The 27042-nt window shown below is 38.9% G+C and overlaps 1 protein-coding gene across 4 annotated transcripts in view; it reads right to left on the bottom strand.

The window, feature by feature from the left end:
- Positions 1-27042, bottom strand: part of ARHGEF25 (Rho guanine nucleotide exchange factor 25) — an 83268-nt gene that overhangs the window by 23224 nt on the left and 33002 nt on the right. For all 4 annotated transcript variants that reach the window (XM_007422052.3, XM_015890605.3, XM_007422051.3 and 1 more), the window contains 6 exons: positions 9506-9816; positions 8041-8118; positions 5753-5880; positions 5143-5209; positions 1836-1939; positions 1261-1330 (listed from right to left, as the gene is read on the bottom strand). In XM_007422052.3, the coding sequence (XP_007422114.1) occupies positions 1261-1330; positions 1836-1939; positions 5143-5209; positions 5753-5880; positions 8041-8118; positions 9506-9816 (758 nt within the window). The remainder of the gene's footprint in view (positions 1-1260; positions 1331-1835; positions 1940-5142; positions 5210-5752; positions 5881-8040; positions 8119-9505; positions 9817-27042) is intronic.

Below are 27042 nucleotides of genomic sequence, written 5' to 3'. Positions count from 1 at the left end.
AAACTCAGAATTAGTTTCCTCTAGCAGATTATAAATAAATGTGCGTACAATTTTCATACCTTATGGTTCACAGCTTGTTGTTATAACTATTAAATATACTTACTATGAAATAAAGATAATTAAATTTCCTTCTGATTAAGTAAAATACATATAGCGCATTTATTTGGGTCCACAGCTTATTTTGTTGAGTGATTATAGTCAAATAGTAGACTAGGGAAAACATTTCATTTTAACAAAATTTCCTTTTACATAGGAGGACTACAGATTAATCATGATAATTCATTGCAGCAACAACAAAATAATATTGTAGAAAACAAGATCCAACCAGGGTGTGAATGATTCATGACAACTGTCCTCCTCTTTGGAGTCTGATATTATTTAGAATGTAGCCCTTTAATTAAAAAAAAAAAATAGTACAAGACTATCCTCAGATAGCAATACTCCTGCTTTTCAAGGGTGCTTTTTAAATTTATAGTGTCCAGACTTCTTCATTATTGTATACTCAAATTGTTTTATTAAATGTTTTTCTGCAGCATGAAATTGACTAGAACACTCACTGCCTGTGACATGGTGTAATCAGTTCCACATCCATTAAGCTTCTATCAGAAGAAGGCTTCTTTCTCCAACCTCATATAATTTACTTAACTCCCATAATCTCCAGATGAATGGCCAAAGGTCATAGTGTTTGAGGATTATGGGATTTAAAATCCAACACAGTGGGGAAGCCTGTGCCTCATGTACGTAAATAACATTTCACTTTGCAACACTCCACTCCTTCATTTCATTTGCACTGTTATCAAGCTACTGCTACCAGATGTGGAACAATAATTACCAATGCTCTAGGCAATAAAAAATCTCTCCTATCAAATATGGCACAGGTCAGGCTAACAAATCCTTGATAAGAAAAAGGGATTGATATCATCATCATTAGAGCATCTAGCATAGTCTTTCTCAAGGTGAGTAACAGATTCCCTCCTTTATGCTTAAACTTGCATAATCCCTGAGTTAACAAGGCTACTGGCCATGCTTTCTGGAGGAATTATGTGATTCAATCAAGCTAAAACTTCATCTAGGTCAACATTCTGCTTCTGACAATGCCCATTCTAAAAATGTTTTAATGCAGATAAAAAGGGTAATTGTTTTATCTCAGTGTTTAGAAACTAGAGATATACTGCTCCTCAATTCAGAAGTTTCATTCAGTCATTCTGCTTCTATTTTGACAGCTCTTCCTCCCTCCTTGTAACAATTGTGGGGACTCACGTGCTTTATGAACAGCTCAGCTAGGAGATCAGGGTCCTCCAGACATTTCTCCAGCTGCTTGAGTAAATAACTGCAGTTGGGGGAGGAGAGGAAGCAGATATGGTATGAGATCTGTAAGATATGTGCCCATATCCCATCCCCCCCATTCTCTCCTGGCTTTTATATTATAGACTCAACCCAAAGTGCTTTTCACAGGAGGCTAAGAAATACCAAAGTCTTTCTTAGAACTAGATTCCTTTTGGAAAGAAGGGAAAGACGATCAGTAATTCATTGAACCATATGGTAGTGGCCCATCAAAGTTCTTGCCCCTTATCTTGCTAATTTCATATGGGTCACAATCACCTGGGTAGGTAATCACTGAGTCAATACCAGCCTTTGAAACAGTTACTAACTAATAGCCCCTAATTAGGCCAGACTTCCCCCCAAATATGGGCATTGAACTACAGCTCCCATTATGGCAAGCTGATCTGATTATTGGAAAGTTCTCCCTAAGCCCATAGGGGTTCCATTTTCAAGTTGTATAGTCACCACATGCCATGCTGTACCCAGGAATGACTGCTTGCTTGTTCACTCACTCTTTATGCCAGTCATAGATCTGGTGGATGTTCCCAAAGATTATCTTGTCCTTGCCCTTCATACCCTCAGGGATGCCACGAGTATTCATGGTCACCATATAGCCCTGCAAAATCAGAAGAATAGGCTAGAGGAACTAGTTTGCTTCCCTTTTAAAACATGGAAGGAGTGAATGGAGGAGGAATTAAGACAGAATTCCTGTCCTGACAGACAGTAGGGGTAATGGGCTCTGACTTGATAACTGGAAGAAAGGGAGTACATGTGCATATACCTTATTTACTGTATAGCAACTATGGTTTTCTGTGTTCTGAGGAATCCCTAAGGATCCCTGGTATTCACAAACGTATCACAGATTCTTCAATGAGAGCAGTGCTAACCAATTCCCTTTTTTAAAAAAGGCTGCCCATTTATAACCATCTTTCCATGAAATGTGCAGCAGCAGAAGATTTTAGGGGTGTTAGGATGCCTTCAGTTCACATGGAGAGATGGTTAAAAATATACTGACCTGCTAAAATGAAGATCAAGCTGTTTACCTTGTACTGTACATAATACAAATCCCAAGTCTGCACCAAGTTGCATTACTAACTCAAAAATTCTTACCTAGAATGTAAGTCTGTACCTCAAGGTAGGGTAGGCATCCTGTATCCATGATATTTTGCTTGGACTTTAACTTCCATTAGCTCCAGCCAACAATATCTCAAAGTAAAGAGCTTATCTGGGGAGTACCATGTTGAGATAGAGATATATTCCCACCCTAGTGCTTTTATTAGTTGGCGGAGAAAAGAAGTAGCCAGCTGAACTGCACAATGAGAAGCAAACCTGTGCTTCTTTTCTGGCGGGCAAGGACTTCAGAAAATATGAGGATGACTGACAAGCGAGGGACACAGAGAAGTACTGCTATCTTTTCTTTCATTTTCAAGTTCAGGAATTATTTCTGTACTATCCTCTCTTTTTCATTAAACCAGGTCTCTGTACTACAGTGCTTGGATTATAAACCTGAAAAATCTGAATTCTTGCAAAACTGTGAGAATTCAGCCAGAAATAACTCAGTGGCAATAATGACTGAAGAAAGCTTAAAATAATAAAATAAAATAAAATACAAATTCCTTTTAGATATGTAGTAATAGAAGCTCAAATAAAACGTATAACAAGTTGAGGAGGAGGAGGAGGAGGAGGAGGAATGGTACAAAAAAGGTCAGCAGTAAGCAGACAGTAAATTAAAGTAAGTAAAGTATAAAAGAAAACATTATTCTTATTACAAAGGGAGAAATTCTGCCCATCTCAAGAAAAAGTGTAACTGAATACAAATTGTGCAAAATAAATGTATGCCACAAAACATTAAAAAAAAAATCCAGAAAGTGAAAGACCAATTGTTAAAGATATTAAAAACATAACTTTAATACAAATTATATTACTTTACAATTTAAAAATATAAGAAGCAGGAAACCAACCAGAAGTGCAATGAAACTATTATATGACAATAACATAGAAGGAGTCATTATGGGAATCAGGGAAATTGGCAAATAAATCACATGAATTTTGTGCATCGGTCTTTACTTAAAAAGTTGCTGGAAGTGTACCCATGCGTGAATCAGAATTGATTGAAAATAAATATATTTTTTTCCAAAAAGGAACTAGGCTTTGCAGCCAGGTGGCATTGACCCAACAGATCTTAAAGAACAGATGAGGAACTCCTGAAGCATGAGATAAAATATGTAACATCTCTTAAATCAGACATCTTAACAGAGAACTTGGAAGGTAGCCAATATGTTAGCAATTTTTAAAAAAGAAACGATTGGGGTTGGAGGAGAGGAAAAAAGAAGACAGCAGGAAATTACAGGCCTGTCTGAGATACATTGATGGAAAATTTAAGATGACTGGTATTGTAAAAATGTGCATAAGAACAAGCCTTGTTAAGGAAGAATTGTCAGATTTTTGTGAAGGGAGGTTCTGCCCTGCCAGCCATTTAAAATACTACAGAGACATCAGTAAAGTTGCAGATACAGTGAGTGATCCAGTGAATACTGTATTTTCAGCTGTTCAGAAAGCTACAATGGGGTGAGCAAGCAGCTCCCATGCAGCCCTCAAGTCCTTTTTTTGGCAGCCCACAGACGATCCCCCAACCGTGCTGCTGAAAACTGATGGAAAGCCACTGATATTGAGTAGCAAAATGCTGAAAATGTTGGCACTGTTTCTCCAACAAATTTCCTCCAGTAGGCTGAACCCACCTATTTCAGCTTTTTAAAAAATCTTATCAAATTTGCAAAGAAGATATAAAAGAAGCCAACAGCTCCAGTCTGGCAGAAAAAATACGATTTTAATAAACGTGGTCCCTGACTACAAAAATGTTGCCCACCCTATCAAACAAAGGGATATGCCAACATTACCATTTCTAAATGCTACGAGCTTGGAGAGAGTTGTTTCAAGTATGACCCACTTATGGTTAGGGTTGAAATAAGTTGTTTTGAATTAAAAATCAGGGCTTTTCAAGCACAGAATGTTTTGAATGCTAAACGATTTGCACAGCTAAACGCTCTTGCATCTAGCCAAGAGGTAAGCAGATAGACTGGTTGCTAGTTGAAAAGACTAGCATAAAAGATGGGGATAAATAAATAGGGTTCAAAATGGAAGCAAACCACAAACAAGCTGATTCAATGTTAGAACTTACAAGTAGGATGTTCAACAGAATATTGCACTGTAAAATAATAGGCTCTCTACAAGAATATTACATCCCACCTCCTGTTTTATGTTCCCCCTATTAGCCAATAAATATTTTGTACCCACAAGCACGCAACCAGTCCTCACTTGAGTCTTTGGGATTTTTCTTTCATCAAAATTTAGTATACTGTGAACTTTTGGAGATGGCCAGACCATCTCAAGGAAAGTGGGCTGGGCCATAGACTAGAGGAGAAATCACAAAAAAGAACAATAGCAGGGGAGAGTCTTCTCTTCATAAGAAACTGGGGTTTTGAAATGCCAAAGGAGCATTATGTGCAGGAGTGGCAATGCAGTGAACCCCCAAATCACACAGGATTGCCCTGGGCCAGTCCACAGGTACTCGAATGGCTCTTCAAACTGACTGAAGACTAGAATCAAGCATTAATTTTCCTTTCCTTCTGCTATCCTGATGTTCAGAAGAATAAGGAGAGAGCGTATCAAAAAACACAGCAAGCAAGAAGATGGGCAGTTTCAAGCAGTCTCCTCTCATTGGAGGATGGAAAATATTTTGCCCAGGATCCCAAAAGATCTGGAGATTGCCTGCTGATGGATGGGGAATTAGTGCCTAAGGTGTAGAGTATATGTGTGCACCTCCACAATCTGGCCCAGGTCTTCCACGTACATCTTCTCGGTCTCAATCAACTCCCTGAGAACAAACCTGCAGACGAGACGAAGCAGCAGTGTCTAAGGGGAACGAAATTCACTGTGTGAGCCCTGTTCCCTCTTTTCTTATGCATGGCATCCCTCCCACCTCCTTGTACTGCACACATGTGCCACTTATAGACATAAAGTAAAGCCTTCTCTATGCTGAGGAGAGTCTTGTATGACACAGAGAACGGTCCCTGTTTGCAGGCTGCTTAAGATGTGATAGACAGAGCAAGTATGCTGCAGGTACATCTGTGCAGTCATGGTTTATCCTGAAGTAGTACAGGAATTTTGATGCATAATTAACAGTTGATTCCATATAGCATGTAGTCATAGCACATCTGGTGTGAACACTAAAGACTTGATGGGATATACCCTGAGTACAGAAGCTATGAAATAACTCCTGTTTGATACACATTAAGCCTGTGCCTCTGTACCTTTCAGCATCCCAAGGGTCTTGGGGCAATGTCTGCTACATTTGCCCCCCACCTAGTCCCGTCTTTGCCCATTTCTCCCATCAAGGTTGTAAGCCACTGCACCAAGGAAAATCACTTACATACTCTTTTCTAAGGCACTACACCTCTCCTCCTCTTCCTGCTCCTCAGAGGCTAGGGGCTGCACAAGAGGTTCCAAGGGAGACCCAGAGCTTCTGGGGTCAGTGGGGAGCAGAGAGGGCTCAGGACCCTGCCAAGAGAGAAGATAAAAGATTCCATTTCATGTTAAAACTTGTAATAGGCAAAAATGGGTTAAGAGGATAAGACAGGTTGAGGACCCAAGGCAACTCAAGACGTCTTACTCAAGCAAGAAGAGCTACTGTGGTTTCTCATTTTCTCTAACCTCATTCAGAATATGAGAAGCTCTGAAAGTTTGATGGTGCTCAGGAAGGAATATTAATCACAAATCCAGGAGCACTTCTCCAGTTTGGAGCAGATCACTTGTTTTTGATGCTGGACACTTTTGACATTGGACACACATCCCTTTTGACTGCCCAGCTTCTCAAAAGAGTTTGAAACCTCTCCAGTTTTGCAAATTCAGAAGTTATGAGGAAAATAAAGCAAACTGCGGACCCTACATGAGTTGCTGCAGGTTCTGCGGTAACAAAAATCCCAAAGGGAAAGAAAATACACTAATACACTAAGCTATTGGAGGCTTTGCAGATAGCTGATTCTTTGCCAAACAGGAGAAAGTTACAGAAACCATTTCTTTTTAAACAAAACAAAACAAAGCCCCCCAATTTAAATGCTTAATTTTTCATACATATCTCGACACTGATTTAAGTGGATCTGGTTTTCAGGTCATCTGTTTTATATAACATTTTCAGGAATTTTTAATAGTATAAACAACATTATTTGCGATATAGATTACAATAATATTAAATCCCACATATATGTAGTCATACATATATTTGCAATGAAATGAAACAAAGTTAAAGAGGTGTATGATCTGTGAGGAAATCAAGCAATGCTTCTCAATAAGTCTTACATCAATTTCCAAAACTGACTATTTGTAATAGCTAGACATCCACCTTTCTCTCATGCCTGCCAAATTTCACAATGAAAGTACTGTTAAGTTCTGTGGTTCTTGAGTGTAACCTGTTTCATTCATTCTATAATATTTTTGTTAGAGAAACATTTATATGGAAACATCAAACCTTTTCCACTTTACCTAACTATTATGGCTTTTAAAGTCTGAATCTGTATGGCATTATTACAAAACAATGAATGCCTATTACAGTACATCTTAAAATTTGGTCAACAACATTTTGGTCAACAAAGCATTAATTGCTTGTTTGTAGTCAGAAATAAGTGTACATAAACTTCTGGATAATAGTGGGCTTCATCTGAACATAAGGACCTATCTTATGTGGAATCAATCCAAGGGTCTAATCTAGCCCTATATTACTTAACCACAATGGTTGAACCTCTCCATCAGTTTTTCTCTTAAATTTTGTATCTAGGAAAGGGATAAGCCTGGGACCTTACATACAAAACTCCTCCCATCTAATTGTTGAGCTAAGCAACCCTACTTGGACAAGGAAGGGTTAATTTAGCAGCTAGCACCTTATTAATATGTATAAGTTAGGTAGTCCCTTGGTAGTTGTGAGATTTTGGAAGATTTCCCTAACCTTGTCTTGTTGTTGCCACTTGTACTTTTCTTTCTTTCTTTTTTCTTTCCTCTCATGGTATGATTAGACAGAATAGTTTCCTTGTGTAATGTTGGTATTGCCTGAACTGCAAGTAAAGTACATATTTGTTTCTATGAAGATGGTGTAATAAGAGGGGCCATTGGCTCAAGAAGGGAGGGAGAAAGAAAAGGAGAGAAAGGAGGATGAAAAGTGGAACTGAGACCAGTTAAAAGTAGACATTGCAAGATTGTCCAATCATTCCTATTCTTTGCCACGCCTCTGGCTGCAGATAACTCATTTCATGCAACACTAACTGCATGAGCTCTATCTGCAAACATTTAACTTCAATTTCAAAGTCTATTTTTCTGAACCAAGGTAGGCAACGTAATACACATGGGTGTAATTTTGGGGACTTCCAGCCTATATCCTAGTGTTGTGGGAACTGTATCTACCTTCCCAGAGAAAAGATAAAAGTAAGTATTCTGAGAGTTAGGAGTGGTGAGGCAAAGCCTCACAAATTGGCTTCCAAGGGTAAGGATGACCATTTTATAGTGTCTCAGCTTGACTTCAAAATTCCAAATGTGTTCACTGACCCACAAAAGTGGTCTATTCTTTTTTAAAGCCTACTTAAATATAACAGCATCCATCAAGATGTGCATCAGACAACATCTAACACAAGACATCTTTTCTTCCAGCCTCTCCCCACCCTCACAACCCACCTGGTTGGGTGTTTTTGAGCCATCTCCTTCTAGCAGGTTAGAGAGCAGGGAAAGGTCTGGGAGATGAGTATTGCCATCCTGAAATTATATAAAGGAAGGGTATCAAACAAAGAAAACTTAATACCCTGGCTTATAAGCAGATATACAGAACTTCCCTGTCCTCTACCTTTAAGTTTCCTTTAGATAACAGCCCTCATCATCACAGTTTTAGTATCCCAAATCTCTGGCCATGCTCTAGACATCTGCTAGCTTGTTCTACTTTTCAACTCAAGTTAGAATTATCCCTTATTTCACTTCATTCCATTAAGGTTACATACAAATGTGCAAGGCACAATTCAAAATCCCACTTTGTCAACCCTATGTTTTCCTAGTAAAGTTAAAAAAAAAAAAGCGGTCATACCTCTAGTGATAAACTAGTCCACCTTTTCCAGACTTGGGAGCTCTCCAGATATGTGGACTTCAATTCTAGCTCTCAGCAGTAGTCATGCTGGATTGAAGTCCATATAGCTGAAGGACACCAGCTAAGGGAAAGCTGAACCAAGAGAATGAATACTTTTCCTGATTACCAATTACTCCCTACAAAAATATTTCTTCCTAACTTAAGACATGGGAAAGGTTAAGCATCTCTTAAAAATCCCAATTCTTTATTTGGAATACTGAATTCCTTCAACCAGAATTATGTAAATCAAAAGCAAGAGCTTATTTATGTACCCTTTATTTTATTCTGGATTTTGAGAAGAAAAAGCCACACTTTTTTGCAAAAACAAAGACAATAAACCGGAGTAGAGTCTTTTGAGGAAGAGTCTTTTCTGGATTTTGTTTACCTCAAAAACTTTTAAAAAGACTAGGAGTCAATCTACCAAAATAAAAAAGGAATAATAGCTAAAAAAAGGCATAGCTATAACCATTAAAATAGCTTCCAGCAGAATTAACACACTTAATCAAAGCCTTTCAGAAAACCAAGTGTGAAGTCCAAAAAAAGACAGTGTGGACTTAGGAAACTCCCAGTCTGGCTCCATATAAAAATAGGATACAAGGGAAGCCAGGATAACTAATGCTATTGTAGTGGCGAATTAAAAAGATAATCGTTCAATGCAATTTTGAAGGCTGACTCTTTCTTATCCATTTTGACAGGCAATGGTGATACAGAGATGTGTCTGATTCACAGTATCAGGTGCATAATGGTGCTGGTGTTCTTCCACAACATACGTCTTGTCTTGTTTGCTCAAATGATCTATTTGTTCTATATCTTGCCGTCTAGATCAGCCACCCCAACCTGGGTACCCTCCACATGTGTGGACCCCAACTTGGAGAATCCACAGCCACAGGCATCCAAATCGCAGGAGGCTAGCCTAGATTCAATAGGCCACTCCATCAGGACTGGTGGTTGTCTAGTCCCCACTTGCAGTGAGGGGCTGAACAAGATAGCCTTTGTTTGCATGACCATGAATTTCTTTGTTCTTACTGTGCCTATTGACTCCTGTGGAACAGCAAAGGGGCCCTCTGCTTGGCTGAGGAGGCCCAAGTCAATACTCTTGCGATCCTCCTGGCGCCCATGACGCCGTGTCCGGCCTTCTGTTTTCCTGAGTGGACGTTCTCCCCGAGGTAGCCCACCACCACTTAGCTTGCGCACGGGGTTGGTAAGCCATTTCTTGAGAGTGCTAACTGAGTGACGGGAAGCAGGGGAGCCGGGAGCTGAGCTGCTAGATGCCTGCGGCTGGATTGAGGCCACCGAGGCAGAGATGCTGCCATCGCTGCCTGCGACAGAATATGGATCTGCAAGAAGACAAATACAGACAGTGAGTGCATGGACCCAAACATAAGGCACCAAGGCAAAGTATTCAAGCAAATGGACTCAAGACTGCCCAAATAAGTTATACTCCATAACCTGGAACTCCTCCCACTAATTATAAATTTGTTACTCTATACTCTATGTTATTCTATACATTCTTAGTGACTTTAGGACAGGATCATCACTCAGTGCTGCAGTATATGCTTTGCATGTAGCAACAAGTCCAGTTGGAATAGCCTGAGGTAATAAAATGGGAAATGCCCTTTGCTGTATTTTTTATTTTATTTTTATTCCACTTTTCCTTCCCAAGAAACCTTCTGTTGTGTTGGTTTGTTTATTAACCTATCTTCCTTCAGCAATAGGATTCATTATTGCATATATGGGATTCTTGGCTAGCCTTAACTGAGATACTGATCAAGCCCAATCCTGTCCAGCTTCAGAAAGGCTGTTGCACCATTTCCACTCATGGTTACCAAGAGCAATGGACAGCAGGAAGTGGGCCAATGTTCTGACAGCAGCTGAAGACCAACAAATGGATTGAGTCAACAATGTTCATCCTCCCAAGTTCAGCATCCAGTCTGGTGAAAAGCCACTGCAAGTGGCAGGTCCCTCAATTTCACTAAAAGCTCCTACCACCTCTGAAATTAAGGACATATATTGAAGTGAACTGAATGTTTTTCCTCTCAAAATGTCTCTCTCTCTCTGTCCCCAACCAGTATCATGGACAGGATGTTTTTTTTTTTTGAAGCACAGCTTATGCCTCTAATCTAGACATCAGATTCAATAGGAGTAAGAGTACATCCACTTTTCTAGGAGATACAGCTTTTATTTAACTGCAGCTGATGAGCCTAGAAAAACTGAACTCTGAAGCAAAGAAAAGGCATTAATGTACCTCTCCTATGTTCTAGAAGTGAGTCGACATAATGAAATAAGATTTAAATTAAAACCTGGTTGATGGACACAGGTGTTCATTTGTATGCATTAATATTTATCGAGCATGTATGAAAATGCATTCATCTGGGTGAGAATGAAGGCTAAATTTACACAATCCAAGTTCTGTGTCAGGAAATAGATTTATTGAGCTGTGTGCAGAAGCAGTTATGAGATTCATTACATAGTACATGTGATTTTGCAAATAAACCCTAATGTTACTATCTCAATAACATCCTATTCTGAACAAGGAAATAAACATGGGTTGTGTTGCAAACTGACCGCACAGTAAAGTGATTGCATGCAGATCTACCAGATCCATACAAACAGATATGTACTTGAGGTCTAGGGTTTATTCATTGTCTGATGACTGTTTGCATCTATGAATGAATGAGCACACACACACTTTTATTTCACTGTGCATCAGACCAAAACCATCAATTAATGTAATCATGTGGAGGGAAATCAAGTAAAGTACATGCATACGCGAATCAAGAACTGATGACTGGGAGGTGAATTAATTTTTGTCAGGTACTTATACCACCTTCTTCCATGGAGCTCAGGGTAATGTACACAGTTCTATCCCTTCCAGCTCAACCTCCATAATTACCATCTAAGGGAGGTTAGAATGAGAGAGAAGGTTATACAGGAAGCTTCAAAGCCACGTGATGATGTAAATTGAAGTCTCCCTGGTTCTAATTTACACCATAAGTACCAGAACATACATGTAAGCTGATTCATAAAAGTTCAGGGTTGTTGTGTAAAGTCTGTATCAGCTTCATTTCCATACACAAATCCATACCTAGTCATCAAATATTCAACATGATTATGTGAATTAATTATTTTATGACATGTAAGAGTGAGTCAAATATGGTTTCTCTTGAGTGTCCAATCTAAGTAGCTTTTCCTGCACACCACCATAAAATCTGAATTTGATGAGTGATTCCAACATGTTTTAAATCTGCAGGGAATTTGTATTCTCCAGATGTTCTTGAACTGCAGCTCCCAGAATCTTTCACCATTGACTATGTTATTTATGGATGCTGCAAGCTGGAGTCCAGCATATATGGAAAAAGCAGTTTCCCCCACATATGCCTCAAAACAAATCAGGGCCAGTCATGCTCAGCTTCAACAGAAGTGTGTGATTTGGCTACTTTGACCCATTTTCTGCTTACTCTCATGAAGTGAGCCTGAACGCATGGAATAATATCTGAAAACGTATGCTGGAGACACAGAGATAAATATTTGTAAGCAAGCAATATTGTTCCAATACAAGATAAGAGGATGATGACAGCCTTGTTTTCAGAAAAGACTACTGTATTGCAGCAATAACCCATTCAGCCAGGGGCCATAATTCAATGCAGTGGCATGGCACCTGCTCCTAAAATAACACTGCCTGCGTCAGGAACTAGAGACGTGTCAAGCCAATGCCACAGGCATCTAAACCCACCTAGGAAACTAACACGACAGTGTGAGGGGTGTTGCTATGGCAACCAACCAGCTCTGTACATGTCCATGGTCTACTCGGGATGAAGGCTTAGAAAAAAAAAAATTGCACCCAGAAGCATGCAATGTCATCCTTAAAGCTGCTGCTTCATTACTCCATAGTCTGAAGCCTATACCTCAGGTGCCAAAACTCTTGTTGACTGACCATTCCTCCATAGAAAAGATTACTTCTAGACAGAAAACTAGTGAGTCAGAGACAAGGTCAAAAGCCTTTTTTATGAGCCCTAATGGAAAAAGTATTTAAAGGACCTCTCATTTGCACTTTGAAGTGACACAGACCAGAAACACTGTGGCTCTAGTTTTTGTTTTTTATTTATAATAATTGCAAGGACTCTCCAAATCAAATGACTTTAAAGAAAAGTTCAAATTGGACATCTGGTCCAAGCTTGCAAGAAGTATCTATAATATACATGTGCGAACCACCTTTAAGAGCAGCTTAAGTAGATTGTATTTACCTCTAGTCTAGATAATTGGTAAATCTAGCTAAGTGTGCCACATCCTCAATGAATGCATGTGCTATTTTAACTACACGAGTCAGTTACCTTTTATCCCTAAAACAGTTTTTGAGATGGGGATATTTCTAATTTAAATCTTTGGGCAAGGGCTCTAACAGCTGGAGGAAGCATGATAGTGACTGCAATGGTATCATTGGCAAGGGAAGGGTCAACATTTTCAGTGTGGTGGAGCTTTTGGAGCATTTTAATAGAAAACAGGTGCATACAGCCAGTTTTAAACCATATTTTGCATTGTATGAGGAATATGAAATAATTAAAAAAAAACCTAGCTGCTTTTAATGGCACCCTACCACATGTTACCTCAGCCTCACCCTCTAGCATCATCTCTGGGAACAGACAGACCTCCTAGCTTTGCTGGCACAGGAGAACAAAGAAAAAAGAAATGAGAATCTGTCAAGAATCTATTGGGTTCCAGCAAGTGATTGGTGGAACATTCTCAAACAAGTGGGTCAGAAATAGTTGTAGAAGCCTGTTTTAAGGACACCATTGTGCCAGCCCACTCCTGCTGGCTGCTCTCCAGAAGTAAAGCAAGAGTTAAGAATACAGCAACGACGTTCACACAAGCTGCGTGTTGCTAAATGCTGATCTCCTTCAGCTTCCTCCTGCTACTTCTATGGGTGATGGGACAACCATTAATATCAGTGGAGGAGGAATGCGCACAGCACGTTCCTTGGCAGGGCTTGTGTAACTGGCTGCGCCTTCCACCATCTGTTTTTCAGAAGTTCAGTGTACTGGTGGGTGGAGCCATGTGGGGGAAAAGAAAGGCTCAGAACAGGGGGAGAGGATTTTTTTTACACATTTTCCTTTATTCATCACCAGTCTATTTTTCATGTTTTTTAATGGCAATTCTCAACCTGTATTATCAAAAAAAAAAAAAAATACTGAACTTCTACACTTGATTTTCAATCAGCATTAAAAAATTGCCCCCACAGAGGGAACTGAGAAAGGCTCATTCAGTGGCTAGAGTTCACTGTGGCAGGGCTCCAGATCTTGTATCAAGATGTACATCCAGAATGGGTGTGAAACAAAACAAAGTAGCAGAGTTTCTTTAAGCATGCAGAGATGGCCTTTGTCCCTCCTCTTTCTGTGCCCCCTGAAAAACTGTGCCCATAACTGAGACTGGGCGGCAGACACTTGCTCAGATGGTAGATTTTCAAATAGAACTGAACGCATACTTTTGCATTGTGAAATAAAATAATTTATGTCCTTGATTGTGCTTGAGAGAGAGGGCCCCTCTCAGCACAAGAAGCATTTTATAGGAAAGAAACAGTAGATAAAGAAAAATGGTTAATTTATTGAGAGTTGTTAGAACAGCAACATGGAGAATATAAAATGAAATCAAGAGAGCAATTGACTCCAGAGGGATTTAGTTTTCAATGGTTTTTGTATGAACAGTTAAGAGAAAGATTTAAGGTAGATAATAAGATATTGAGCAGCAGAAGACAGAAGTTGAAGTTGAACTATGTACAAATGATGAACATGTAACTGCTAAAATATATAAACCTTTATTGAAATTTGAAATGGAAGAAAAAAAGTGAAAGGCTGTATGATAAAATGGGATAAGAACTTTGGACACAATATACTGATGGAACAAGTGAGAAAGTATGTGATTAAAAGGTTGAAATTTACATTGTTATAACTTAAAAAAGAATTTTTATAAAATAATGTATCGTTGGTATATGACTCCGGAAAAATTGTCTAGAATGTATAAAGGTACTTCAAATTTATGCTGGAAATGTGGACAACATGAAGGTTATTTTATCACGCTTGATGGATTTGTAAAAAAGCCAGAAATTTCAGGGTTCAAATACATGTAATAATTTTAAAGATCAACATTCAACTGAAACCAGAACTTTTCTTGCTAGGATTAATGGACAGTCAATTAGAAAAGAGTCGTGGAAGATTATATTTATATATGATTACAGATGTGAGACTATTATATGTGCAAAAATGGAAAGATTCTGAAATACCCACAACGGAGGAATGGTTGGTGAAGATGACAGAACTAGCAGAGATGGCAAAATTAACTTGTTTGATTAGAGAAAGATCAATTATGTGACTGGAAACCCCTTATGGACTTTTTCTGAAAAAAAGAGAAAAATGAACTTGTGATTTATGGGTTTGAAGATTAGAAAGGGTAGCTTATGGAAAGAAGGAAATTATGATGCAACCTTAGAGAGAGAGAGAGTAAAATATAAATCCATTTATAACTGCTGTCAAAAAGATTGGAAGCAGCTTCTTTACAATCTTTTCTTTCTTTTTCATTTTTCTTTCTTTTTCTATTTTCTTTCTTACTTATTCACCATTCTTCCTTATTTTCTAATACTTGTATTGTTTATCTTGTTAAAAATTTATTAAATAAAAATTATATTAAAAAAAGAGAGTGGGGGGGGTGCTTCTGTAGGATACAGTTCCCTGGCCATAAGAATTCCAAAATGTTTCCATAGTTGGGACAGTGAAAATAGGGTAAAGTTCCTGTGCTCCTGGAAGGCTGGCAGAAGGGTAGAAAATCTTGTGTTGTATTGTATAGTACTCTATATTACATATAGGATAAGACTATATTTATATTTCACCTTTCCTTTGGAGCTCATGATAGTACACATGGATTCTCCCCTTATTTTATCCTCACAAAAGCACTGGGCCTTTCTCTACTTGCAACTAACTGCAGTTCAAACAAGCTTTGGCAACATCTTTCTACCATGTCCCCATGCTGCTGCTTTCATTGTGCCCCAAATCCCATGGGAGAAATGGCCTTATGCCATCCTGGCTGCACTGGTGTTACTGTTTTTCTCCCTTCTTCAGACAATGTCCAAGGGCAGACACAAGGTATATAGAATCTGTTAGACTTTCTTATCCATTACTTTGCAGGGAAGTCAGGTGACTGGCCATGACGGGAACAGAGGCAAGAGAAGCAGGCTAGGGATCAGCAGTGAGGACAACAAATTTCATGCTGGAATGCTTTTCTGCTAATTCAAGGATGGGTGAAGAGCACTTGGGCCCAGGAGCGAGGAAAGCTGAGTGAGTTCATCCAGTGAGTTCAGTTATGAAATGGTGTATTAAAATAATTCATCTTTTGTATTGTGTACTATTAAACACAAATCCTTCTAAAAAGTTTAAAACAAAAAATAAAATTATATTGCAGGCTGTTCTGCATGCCTGGTGGGTCACAAATTGTGCAATAAAGACATTCATTAAAGCCTACAGAAGTGTGGAAATAAAAGCTGGGCCCATGGTTCTTCTTTGATTGACTGAGAACATAGAGTCCATCTATGGTGGCTGCTTCAAGCCATGATGGTGCACATTAGTCTATACAGCTGTGAGGTACAGAGTTTCTTAGGAGGTACAATTCATTATCCAGCTTTGGGAGTTATAATGGAAAGCAAGCCACAAAGGCCATTCTGTTGAATCTTCTCTTTCTGTGGCTTCTAATGTTTCCATGTTTTATGGAGAGATGCTCCTACGTTATTACATTTTCACAAATTGCAGAATTTAGAGAAACCTTTCTTAAAATTGCCCTTCCATGGTAGGCATAGCTTGAATTGCTGCAGGATATGGGACCTTCTGTCCATAAAGAAAAAGATGGTAACACTATAGTGTTTGTTATGGAGGGGGCAATTCCACATAGAAAATGTGCCAACTTTCTGAAAACCATTATCTTCCCTCACAAAGGAACACAAGATGTCATCATTGCTTGGACAAACATTAAGGTACATCCATATAATACAGGGTTATAATGCAGAAATAGAGATGATTATGTAATATAAGGGACATTTGGCAACATGAACATAGGTTTCCAGCCAACTCCAGGATCACTAATCGCAGACAATTGCAAACATTATGAGTAAGGTCTTGAAAATATGATGTTGTTATCTAAAATCTCCAGACTTCAAAGACAAAATCATCAACTTCTTTTTATGGTATTTGCTTTTAGGTAACTCCAGAATTAATAGCAGACAGAATCATATTTTCAAAATGACATCCCTCCCCTCTTTAAGCATGAAAGGTAGTGATTAAACTTAGGATTCCGATTTCCTAAGAAATTCTCCTGTGCAAGCCTCACTGAAATAAACAGAAATTGTGAAATGTTTAGCAAAAAAAACCTTGCAGATGGACTGTGCCCTTGCTCTTCTAAAATAAGAACAGCTAGATTCTAATCATTTTATCCACTAATTTGGGTCCCCTCCAACTTAATTTTTTATCTCTCTCCTTCCTACATGCTCTCCAGGGGTACATATCCAAAATACTTTCTGATGCTTCCTCATATATCTTGAAAGAAAACTTATTTAATTCTAAATGCTGAAATAATTTTGGGGTACATTCAGAATGACTTAATGGACAGAGGTAAATACAGGTAAGCTGAAAAGAAATTTGCCAGCTTAGAGATCCTCCTACCTTTATTTCTTTCTTTAGTTGAGCATAAGAAAGAGATGTGTGCCCCCAAATCCAAAAATGGAAGTGAGGGATTGTGGGGGGGGGGCGTAAGGTAATCTTGCTGGCTTCCCAGTTCTCTCTCTACTATGTGAAAGTATACAGAATGACATGCTCACTTCCTAAGGCTTCAACCCTACCTACTAGCATCCCTCAACCTAGATATGATGGATGTCAGTTCCCACTGGTTGTGCTGGCTTGGGGTTCTGAGAATTGAAGAGTATCAGAGTGGGAAAAACTGCTATACACAGTTATCCAACAATACATCCCATTGAAATCAACAGGTTTACTTCTGAGCAGACACGTAGATGACTGCATTACAAAACAAATTACCAAAGCACAAATGTTAAAAGTGTTAACACTGACAGCAGTATCTTTTCATTCAGTACAGCAAAGTGGCTTGCCTCAGGCAGAACATTTTATGTTATCAATAAAGGCAAACAGATTCTTCAATATTTACTTTCCTATCATACTTTGGGATAAAAAGTCATCATTTGGGTTTTCTACCCAACTCATTCATTGCCTGTAATACCCATGCACCAGCCAAAATGACTCCATTATGCAGGTAGGGGTTTTTTTTTAGATTTTTTTATCCCACCTTTATTATTTTTATAAATAACTCAAGGTGGCAAAGATACCTAATACTCCTTCCTCCTCCTGTTTTCCCCAGAACAACCCTGTGAGGTGGGTTGGGCTGAACGAGAGTGACTGGCCCAAAGTCACCCAGCCGGCTTTCCTGCCTAAGGCAGGACTAGAACTCACAGTCTCCTGCTTTCTAGCCTGGTGCCCTGACCACTAGACCAAACCAGTTTATTAGCTTGCTGATCTATATCTGTTTCAGAAATTCCTGTTCCTAACCAACTGTTCTCATTAAAATCTCATAGGTCTGTTGGCTGAGGCTTTAAAAGATGGTGGCAATTTTTTGCACATATAAAAGGAACAGAAGGGCCATAGCGTTCGTATGCTCTATAAACAACTCTGACAAAGCAAGAGGTTTTGAGATAACAAGATTTTTACCACCTATAGGCGCTTCTATCAGATTTGAGGGAGAATGAATGAATGTAAGTAACAATAAGGATATGTTTTTCCTCCATTGCAGCTCTGATAGATGGCAAGGTCTGATGAATGGCAAGATATAGAGTCAGGACACTACAGGAGCAAAAAAAGAAAAAAGAAATGCTTAAACTTAATTCCCGGGAAAGCAATGAAGAAGAGATTAAAGCAGGTTCTGTTCTATAGCCTGCAAGACAATGCCAACATTTGCTTCTTTAGACATGTCTTTATTTTAATCAGTTGATGGAAAAGTTATTATTGAATTGGCAGGGAGAGGAATAGGATGAAATGTGAAATAGAAAATTGCCCAAACTGCCTGAGAGTTCATTTTCAACAACAGGGTGAGCACAAGAAATGTTGCTCCCTGGGGTAAAGAGTAAGATAATGCTCCTTCCTCTTTTACATGTCATATACAGAACCTGAGTGGCTGGGCAGTTGAATAGAATCATAGAGTTGGAAGTGCCCTCAGAGGTCATCCAGTCCAACCTATCGCTTAGTGCAAATGTGCTACGTATTTCAGAGAGAAGGCTATCCAGCTTCTGTTTAAAGACCTCCATTGAAGGGGAGCACACCATTACACGAGGCAGCCTCTTCCACTGCTTGATGCCTCTTGACCTCATGAAATTCCACCTAACTTGAATGTACCTCCCTGTAGTTTCAATCCAATGGTTCTAGTCCCGCCCTCCAGAGAGAAATCCACTCCCTCCTCTATATGGCAGCACTTTAGATATCTGAAGGCCGCTATTGAATCTCCTCTGTCTTCTCTTCCAAGATAAAACATATCCAGTTCCTTTAACTGTTCCTCACAGGACTTGTCTTCCAGTTCCCTCACCATCCTGGTGGCCTTCCTCTAAATTCACTCCAGTTTGACCATGACTGTTTTTGACTGTGGTGTCTGGAACTGCTCACAGTACTCCAACTGGGGTCTGACCAGGGCAGAGTAGAACGGGATAGTTACTTTTCATGATCTGAACTCTACATTTCTATTAATACAACACCCCAAAATAGATTTGCCTTTTTAGTAGCTGTATCACACTTTCAGCTCATGTTCAACTTGTGATCTACTAGAATGCAAGCAGTCATCTCACTGAGTTTCAGTGATGCCTATAATATCATATTTGTCCTCCTGTGTTAGGATTTCAAGTTTTCCATTTATTTCCCATACGCTATACTGTATAATCAGTGTGGAAACATCTGAGATTGGGAGTAGCACCCCCTACTGGTTCACTGGTACAGTTTCCTGCCAATCTCTAAGGCTCATCTCTGTTCTCATGCTTCTTCCTTTGCCTCCTGCATTGTTGGCCTTTGCAGTATATTCAGTTCTGGGCTTTTACCAGCCTCTAGAACACTTCCAGAATATTTCTAGAACATTGGCAGTTGACTGTTTACCTCTCTGTCTCTGAAAACACCAAGTTACCTTAAGAGCACAAAATTTACACAACCCAGTGCTACCCACTCCCAAAATATGCTACTTGTTTGTTTTGTTATGCCTAAAGGCAGGGCTGGCCCAGCTTTAGAGAGACCCAGATCTGAAGCTTCTGTACAGAGTTAGAGTATTGATCCACCTGGTCTCTAACTCAATACTGCCAGCCTAAGACTTCAGAGGAAAGGAAGGATTTTTTCAGCCCTGCTGTCTGATATCCTCTTAGATGAAAAAGCTAAGACTAAACTTGAGACCTTCTATGCATTCTTCAAGAAATACATACACTATCTCAGAGTTATGGGCTCATCCCAGAAGGATAATACAGAAAAGGAAAGGGTTATAAATGTCTATGGTTCAAGTGCAACTGTAAAAAAGAAAAGGGAACATGCATATAATTCTTAAGGATTCATCTAGACTCAGCACTCTTGCCTCATTTCATTTCATTCTATACTGCAATATATTGGTTGTATAATCTTAAATATCATAGTTTTCCCCAACAGAATTCCGGGAATTGCAGTTTTATGATACTAATGAGACTTCACAGTTAGAAATAGCTAATCATACTCACACATTAAGCTTCCCAGAGAAGAGGGAATCTTTATTAAAGAAGTGGTAAATTTTTCTCAGTGTATCAGTATCAAATATTCTAATCCCCCTTAAAACAAACAACAACACAGGCTTGAGTTGGTCATTTGATTCACAAGACCTACATAATTAGTTCTCCTTGTGAACATCCTAATAAATTTGATTTGCAATTTGCTGAAAATAAAAAGTACTGGTGGCAGGAAGAGGAGAGGAAAAACTTTCTAAAGGGCTCATAACATTTTATATTGAAACAGTCAATGTTTATTTTGGTTGAAATAGTTAACTGTCTAAATTAGCAGGTTTCCTAGGTGAATCAGCATTTAAGGCCAACATCAAACTGGCTTCACTGAGCATCTGCCATGTCCCATAAAAAGGTTCACTGTCAAATCTTGGAGCCCTTATCCCTGATATTGTTTATGCTTTATTTGCATAATGACAGCACTAAAAGAGTTTCTTTTTTCTGTGTGGATTATGGGAGGAGGAGGAGAAGGCATAACAAATCAATAGGTGATGATAGAAACATGGAACAAGCCACAAAGTCAATTTGCCTAAGAATTTCCTACTCTCATGTACCTGGGTAAGCACCAAATGCCGGATGTTTCCTTTTAATTGTTTCTTTAAAAAAAAAGCAAAGGAAATTGTTCAGTCAAATAACCACAGGGAAAAAGTACAGTAAAAATTCTGCTCTTATTAAATAAACAAAAATATGAGGACAAGCAATGAGAGTTCACATGTATAGATTATACATACATTTCATATTATCTTTCTATGGCAGATTTCATAAAGCAAACAAAAACTGTCCTTATGAACATGCCATCAAGGAATGAAATGGGAACTACTTTATAGTGAAAAGATAAAAATATTTGTATACCTGTTTGTATTAAAAATAAAATGAAGGATGGGTATCTGGACTGATAAGCATTCATGCTCTGCTTTCAAAAGCAAGAAAAAGCAAGGCAAACTGAAGCAAGAACAAGGGGAAGAGTAATGACTGAATCAGAATTCAATTTGTTTGGCATCTAAGTCTCTTATTTAAATTGCAAAACTAGAAAAAACAAGGCTCACCCTATGGTTAAATCCACCAAAACATATTTTTATATCATATCTGTCTTTGCCCTGCAAACTTACTTAAAATAAGTTTTACCAGATCATTCACATTTCATTACACAGCATGTCCAAAGCTGAGATTTTTAGCCTTCAAACCAGAATGTTATGTTAAATCTGCGCACATTTAAACTGATGAGAAGTAGCCCTTTCTGTTCTTCCCAGAGGGGGATGACAGTTCAACCTAATATAGGTATCCCATAGAACATGGATCTTCATCTGGTCAACTGTATGAATAGTATTACTGGTGTCACAGTCATGAGTTAACAGGGAAAAGAGAGAATTAAAGAGGTAGAAAGGAGAGCAAGGAGAAAAGAAATTACCAAAAAAAGTCAAAGAAATGTGGCGTTAAAACTAAAAAAAGAAAATAATCATGCGATATTGAGACTCAAATGAAAATCCCACATCTGGAATAGCTGAAGATCATTGCAATTAAAGTTAACAGAGGGTACACAGAGCACTGGATATAGAATAGAAGGCTTGGGCTCAAATCCTTGCTCTGCTTTAACAAGTTGTTAGCAAATACTGTATATTCTCTCAATCTCAATGTTCCCATCTAGGAATGATTGTGATTCCCGCATGAGTATGTTGAAAAGGCAAAACAGATGAAGACTAAATTCTTTTTGCAGATTAAAAGCACAATGTAACTAGCCATCAAGCACTAACAGCATAACAAACCATGAATTTAAGGTAGCTTTAAGCTTTGTTTTAATCAAAGCAACGGATAAGGGAACCAGCGGTCTAGGCAGGCTTCCCAATTCTGGTGTCTTCCAGACGCTGGCTGGGAATTCTAGGAACTGTAACCCAAGCACTTCTGAAGGGCACCAGTGTGGGGAAGGCTGCTCCAGTAGAACAAAACTTAAAATAAAAAAAAAAGCTAAGAGTACATGAATTTAGCTTCAGTGACAAAGGATGTGCACCTTTCTATATATTTGCTACACTCTGAAGATTTTTGAGGCAATCATTATAGAATGGTAATTCTCTGATCACCTCAGCAAATCTCACTAATGATGCAGAACTCCACACAAAATGTGTTCATCTTACTCTAACAGAGTCTTCTATATATTGCACTACATCCTCCATTGTCCCCAGACAGGCACCGATTAGGCATGATAGCTAGGCATCATGGGTGATATTGTTCAACACATCTGAAAGGCACTCAGTTGAAGACTGGTCAGTTGGCTAAGATGACTCACACAGTGGTTCACCTTGCAGTCAGCTTTCATTTTGATAGGTGGCATTTTTTTCTAGAATGCAGTATGTTACTGTCAAAGGTGATACCTCAACTGTTCACCAAGAGTGGAACATTGTTTCCCCATTCCACTATTCAATCCGTTTTGAAAACTTCGAGCGAGGACTACTAAATGTAGCTTCAAGTCATGGCCAGAAATCCCATTTACCATGCGCATAATGGATTCAAGCAGAAAAATGAAAGAATGTTCACAAGAAGAACAATTGTGTGAATCATCCCATCCAGCCCCTTCTAGGGTAGCTGCTTGGGTACTGCGTTTCCTGCAGAAGGAGCCTATTGAGTAGGAAATAGAACATGCCCATGAGAATGCCACAAGCAGCAACGGACGTGAACAAGTCTCTAACACTTGCATACAAGGGGGACACATGCTGGAAAGATGCAGCCATTCTGGGAAGATCGTCCCCCCTTTCTATCAGGCTAATCCTTTCAGTGGCATAAACTAACTGTCTTCTTTGTCTCTGTATTAACCACATCTTACATGCTATGAAAGGAATACAAGCTCCTATTCAATTTGTTGCCCCCTCTTTTATTATTTGTCTCAGTATGTGGCGGCACTCTCTTGGCTGATCATGTCTGGATTTGGAAACTAAACAGGGCTGGCCTTGGTTAATATTTGGATGGAACGCTATTAGAGAATTAAGGGCAATAACCAGATTGGGAAGTTCTGAAAACATCCAAAAAATAGACAGTTCCTCTTCTACACTATTGTAGAAGCAGGAAAAGTGCAAGGACATACCCATGAAGTCAACAGGAGTGGAGCTCAGTTGGAAGAAGACTATATCTTACCTCTGTTATTCAGTGAAGATAATTTGCTCGGCTTCTTAGTCAGGCTGGCCATGATGCCTGTATCACTTCTCTATCTCTCTCGCACTAATTAGTTTAAACTATTATTATGTCCATGCAGAAGAGAAAGCAAAAAAGAGCTCTTGTGAAGTGAATGAGCTTAGCCAGTGAAGGAGATGGGTAGACTTCAGTTTAACAAAACTTTCAGCACAGAACATACTTGTAAAACTTTATCAGATATTCAGGCAACCAAAAAAGTAAACAAAACCTAAACACAGCAAATAGGTTTCAGGGAACTGCAAATCCAGACTTAGTCTAAAATATATTTTCAGAAGTTGTTGATTTTTTTAGGTCCTCTTCTTCCAAATCCTACCTGCTTTTTAGACAGATCTGACGGTTCCTTTTGCCCCACCCTCCAAAAACATACTTTCACCATTCTCTGCAAATGCTTCAAACAACAGATAGTGTAACTGTATCATTTTAGAGCAATGTTGTGCTTAGAGAAAAATTAAACATCATCCATACTGTATTCTTTAGCCTACTGGCTAATCCATAATACCTTCTGGTTTCTTTGGAAATTAACAGGGATAATTGCATGCAGGTTTCCATATAGGCAAACCTGTAGCAATAGCATATAATTCAAAAGAAATTAGGACTCCAAGTATGATGACACGTAGCTGAACCAATCAGAAACTCCACATGATGCATGGAGAAGAAGGAATAAACGTGGTCCCATGCTACTTCAGTACTCCCAAAGGCAGCATGGGATTCGTTCAGCTATATATTTAATTTTCTGTTCAAGGAAAACAATACAGGCTTCTGCTACTGCAGAAATTGTTCATCCCAACAACAATGCTGGAAGTGCCACCAGTGGAATTGGCACCATGGATGGAGGAAACAATGGTGAATGGAGAAGAAGGATGAGATCACTGTGAAAGCAGGTGGAGAAAGCAGACTGAGCTGTGGGGAAGCAGCCAACGGAAGGAGCTCTCTCAGCAAGTTCTTACGAAGTTTGTGTCACTTCTATAAAAACATAGCAGGTGAAGGCATATCTACTTATTATCAGCAGCATTAGGCAGTGCTTTTACCCAATGATGTAGTGCTATGTCTACCAGACCTGCAGCAAAATCTGGCACCATCCATTGGCCTGGAGACCAAGTACCACTGGGAAGCTACTTTCCCCTTCTCCAGGACAGAGTATCCTTGCACGGGAGACATTAATCATTGGGCAAAGAAAGGTATTGCTACTCCATTATTTACTCTGCTCTCCCCTTCCTTCTCCACTTATTTTTCCTTTTCTATCATGTCTATCAGACTGTGAACCTGTGGACTTGTACAATTTTACCTTTCAATATACTGTATGCATAGTTTTGGAAATACAGTATTTATAAGTATTAATAAGTATTAACTAACCCTATGGTAACAAATGATAATTGCAGATGAATACTGAGGCTGAGAGGATTGCCCTAAGGCCATCAATTTGCAGAAGAAAAATTCCACCTAAGGACTTACAGATCTATAGCCCAATCACTAGTGTCAATGGAAAAGTCCATCTGAGGGCTACAGCTTTGAATGGGAGGGGTTTCATTAGGCTTTTTGCAAGGAGGAAAGGGTTTAAAAAGACTCTTCCTTGACAAGCTTTCATTAGTGCCATCATAGCTGTTATTCATGGGGAAAAAAGACTGGACATATCATGTGCAAGCAGGACTTTTGCATTATGCTTTAATTGACTCTAAGACTATGTCTACACCATCTTCATGCCAGGAAAAGCTTGTCTGCTTAATTTTTATGTTAATAGTACAGGAGCTGGTGCAGCAAAATCAACCAAACAACCTAAATTATTATTTTATTACTACAAGAGTAGTAGGAGAAAAGAGATTTGCTTTCAGATCTTACGGCACAAGTTCAAAAAATGATCTTGTCCGCCCCAATAGTTAAGGACCAGAATTGACTCTCCCAACCCCACACGGACAGAATGGATGATGTAGTTTAGAGTCGTTTTCTGTTTTCTCCATCTTTAGCTTGGACATTTTCTCTTCAGATAATTAACCTTGAAATGGAGTAGCTTCAGGCACTCCCTACTTAAAATTTGCTTTGGTAAGGAATTTTGCTGTGTTTTTTCCCCCCAGTGGTGTCTAGAGCCAAAGTTACATGTATTTCAGGAAGCAACTCACAGTAGCTGGAAAATTCACAGCTACAGCTGATCTGAACAACACCTCTCCTTGCAACTGATTGTTTCCATAAGACTCAACAGTTTTGGACCCAACATGCTAAGCCAAATAGTTATGCCTGCTCGTGATGAACTAACTAGACAAATACATTTCCACAATAAGGTGGTCCAAACTCTCAGAAAAACAAGTGATTGGTACAAAACAACAGGGCCTTGAGCACTAATCCTTAGAATGCAGAACTATTCATCAAACTATGGAATAAAGACAATCAATTTGTATGATAATTTAAGAAAACGAAAACATGAGGAGGTACTGTAGAACTAATTCCATATTCATTCCAATTATTAATAACATCTAAGTCTGCTCTTAGCGTGTAGATTTCAGAAACCTGACCCTCTAACACAGGGGTTCCTAAACTTTTTGCCTCCCTTTAGTGTAATTTTAATGTACACCTCCCCTCCCCTCCCCTCCCCTAAAAACCCAAACACCAAAATGAACACAAATGAACAATGAAAACAATACAATGAAACTTTGGGAAAGGTGGATTTATTGTAACAATGTAACTAAAAGATTCTTCACACTTCCCCTGGACTCTGTCTGCATCTCCCCAAAGCAGGGACCCCTCACAATTCGGGAAACTGTGCTCTAACATCAATATAAAGAAGGGTGCCCACTGAAGCAAAGAAAGGAGACAAATTCAGTCTGCAGTTAGGATGAAAAGCAATTAGCTTGCCAATTCTGAACTCCTAACAAACAGGTGTAAAGAAGAAGGACAAGCAATCAAATAATTTAATTACTCATGGTTTTTTTTAATCACCTAATGACATTAAGCAAGGTCATATACTCAAGAACACTTAATAAGGCATTTGTAACTCCTTTTTGCAGCTATGCACCATCAATGTAGTTAAGGACAGCTGAATAAGCTGAAAACCCTCCCAGCTTTTCACAGCGCACTTACGGGCAAAGCAAGGATTCTTATTCACCTGCAGTTATGGAAAAGGGGAATGGTTGGAATTATATTCAGAAGTTATTTATACTGATAAGTAATTTGGGGTATAAAGTATACAGTGCTCTTGGTACTGATATTCAGTGTATTCCAGCTTCTGAGTTTCTATAGCGGCATCTCATGCCATTGGACACATCTTGATCCAGCTGACATTTATATACTGGTTCAGGTTTTCTCCTCAGTCCTCAGGCAAGATTTTTTTAAAGATTTAGAGAGGAATAATGTTTGAGTCCCTCATCAATTTATTTTTTTTCTCCATGGTTTCTTATTCATTGACATCAATGGCCCAATAAACACGATTATTAAAATAACTCTTGGATTTATACAGTATTGATGCACTGTTACATCTGATCATTTTAAATGGCTCCCCTGCATTTATAGGGCCTGAGATCATTGCTCTCATTTCCCCCATGCTCCAAGAAAAGAAGGCCTGTTCACAAATGTGAGGATTTGA

This window comes from Python bivittatus, unplaced genomic scaffold (assembly GCF_059951505.1).
Source record: "Python bivittatus isolate LINGU-HERP-01145 unplaced genomic scaffold, Pbiv_v1 ctg000220_np1212, whole genome shotgun sequence".
Classification (NCBI taxonomy): Eukaryota; Metazoa; Chordata; class Lepidosauria; order Squamata; family Pythonidae; genus Python; species Python bivittatus.
This window is presented reverse-complemented; position numbering and strand designations above follow the sequence as displayed.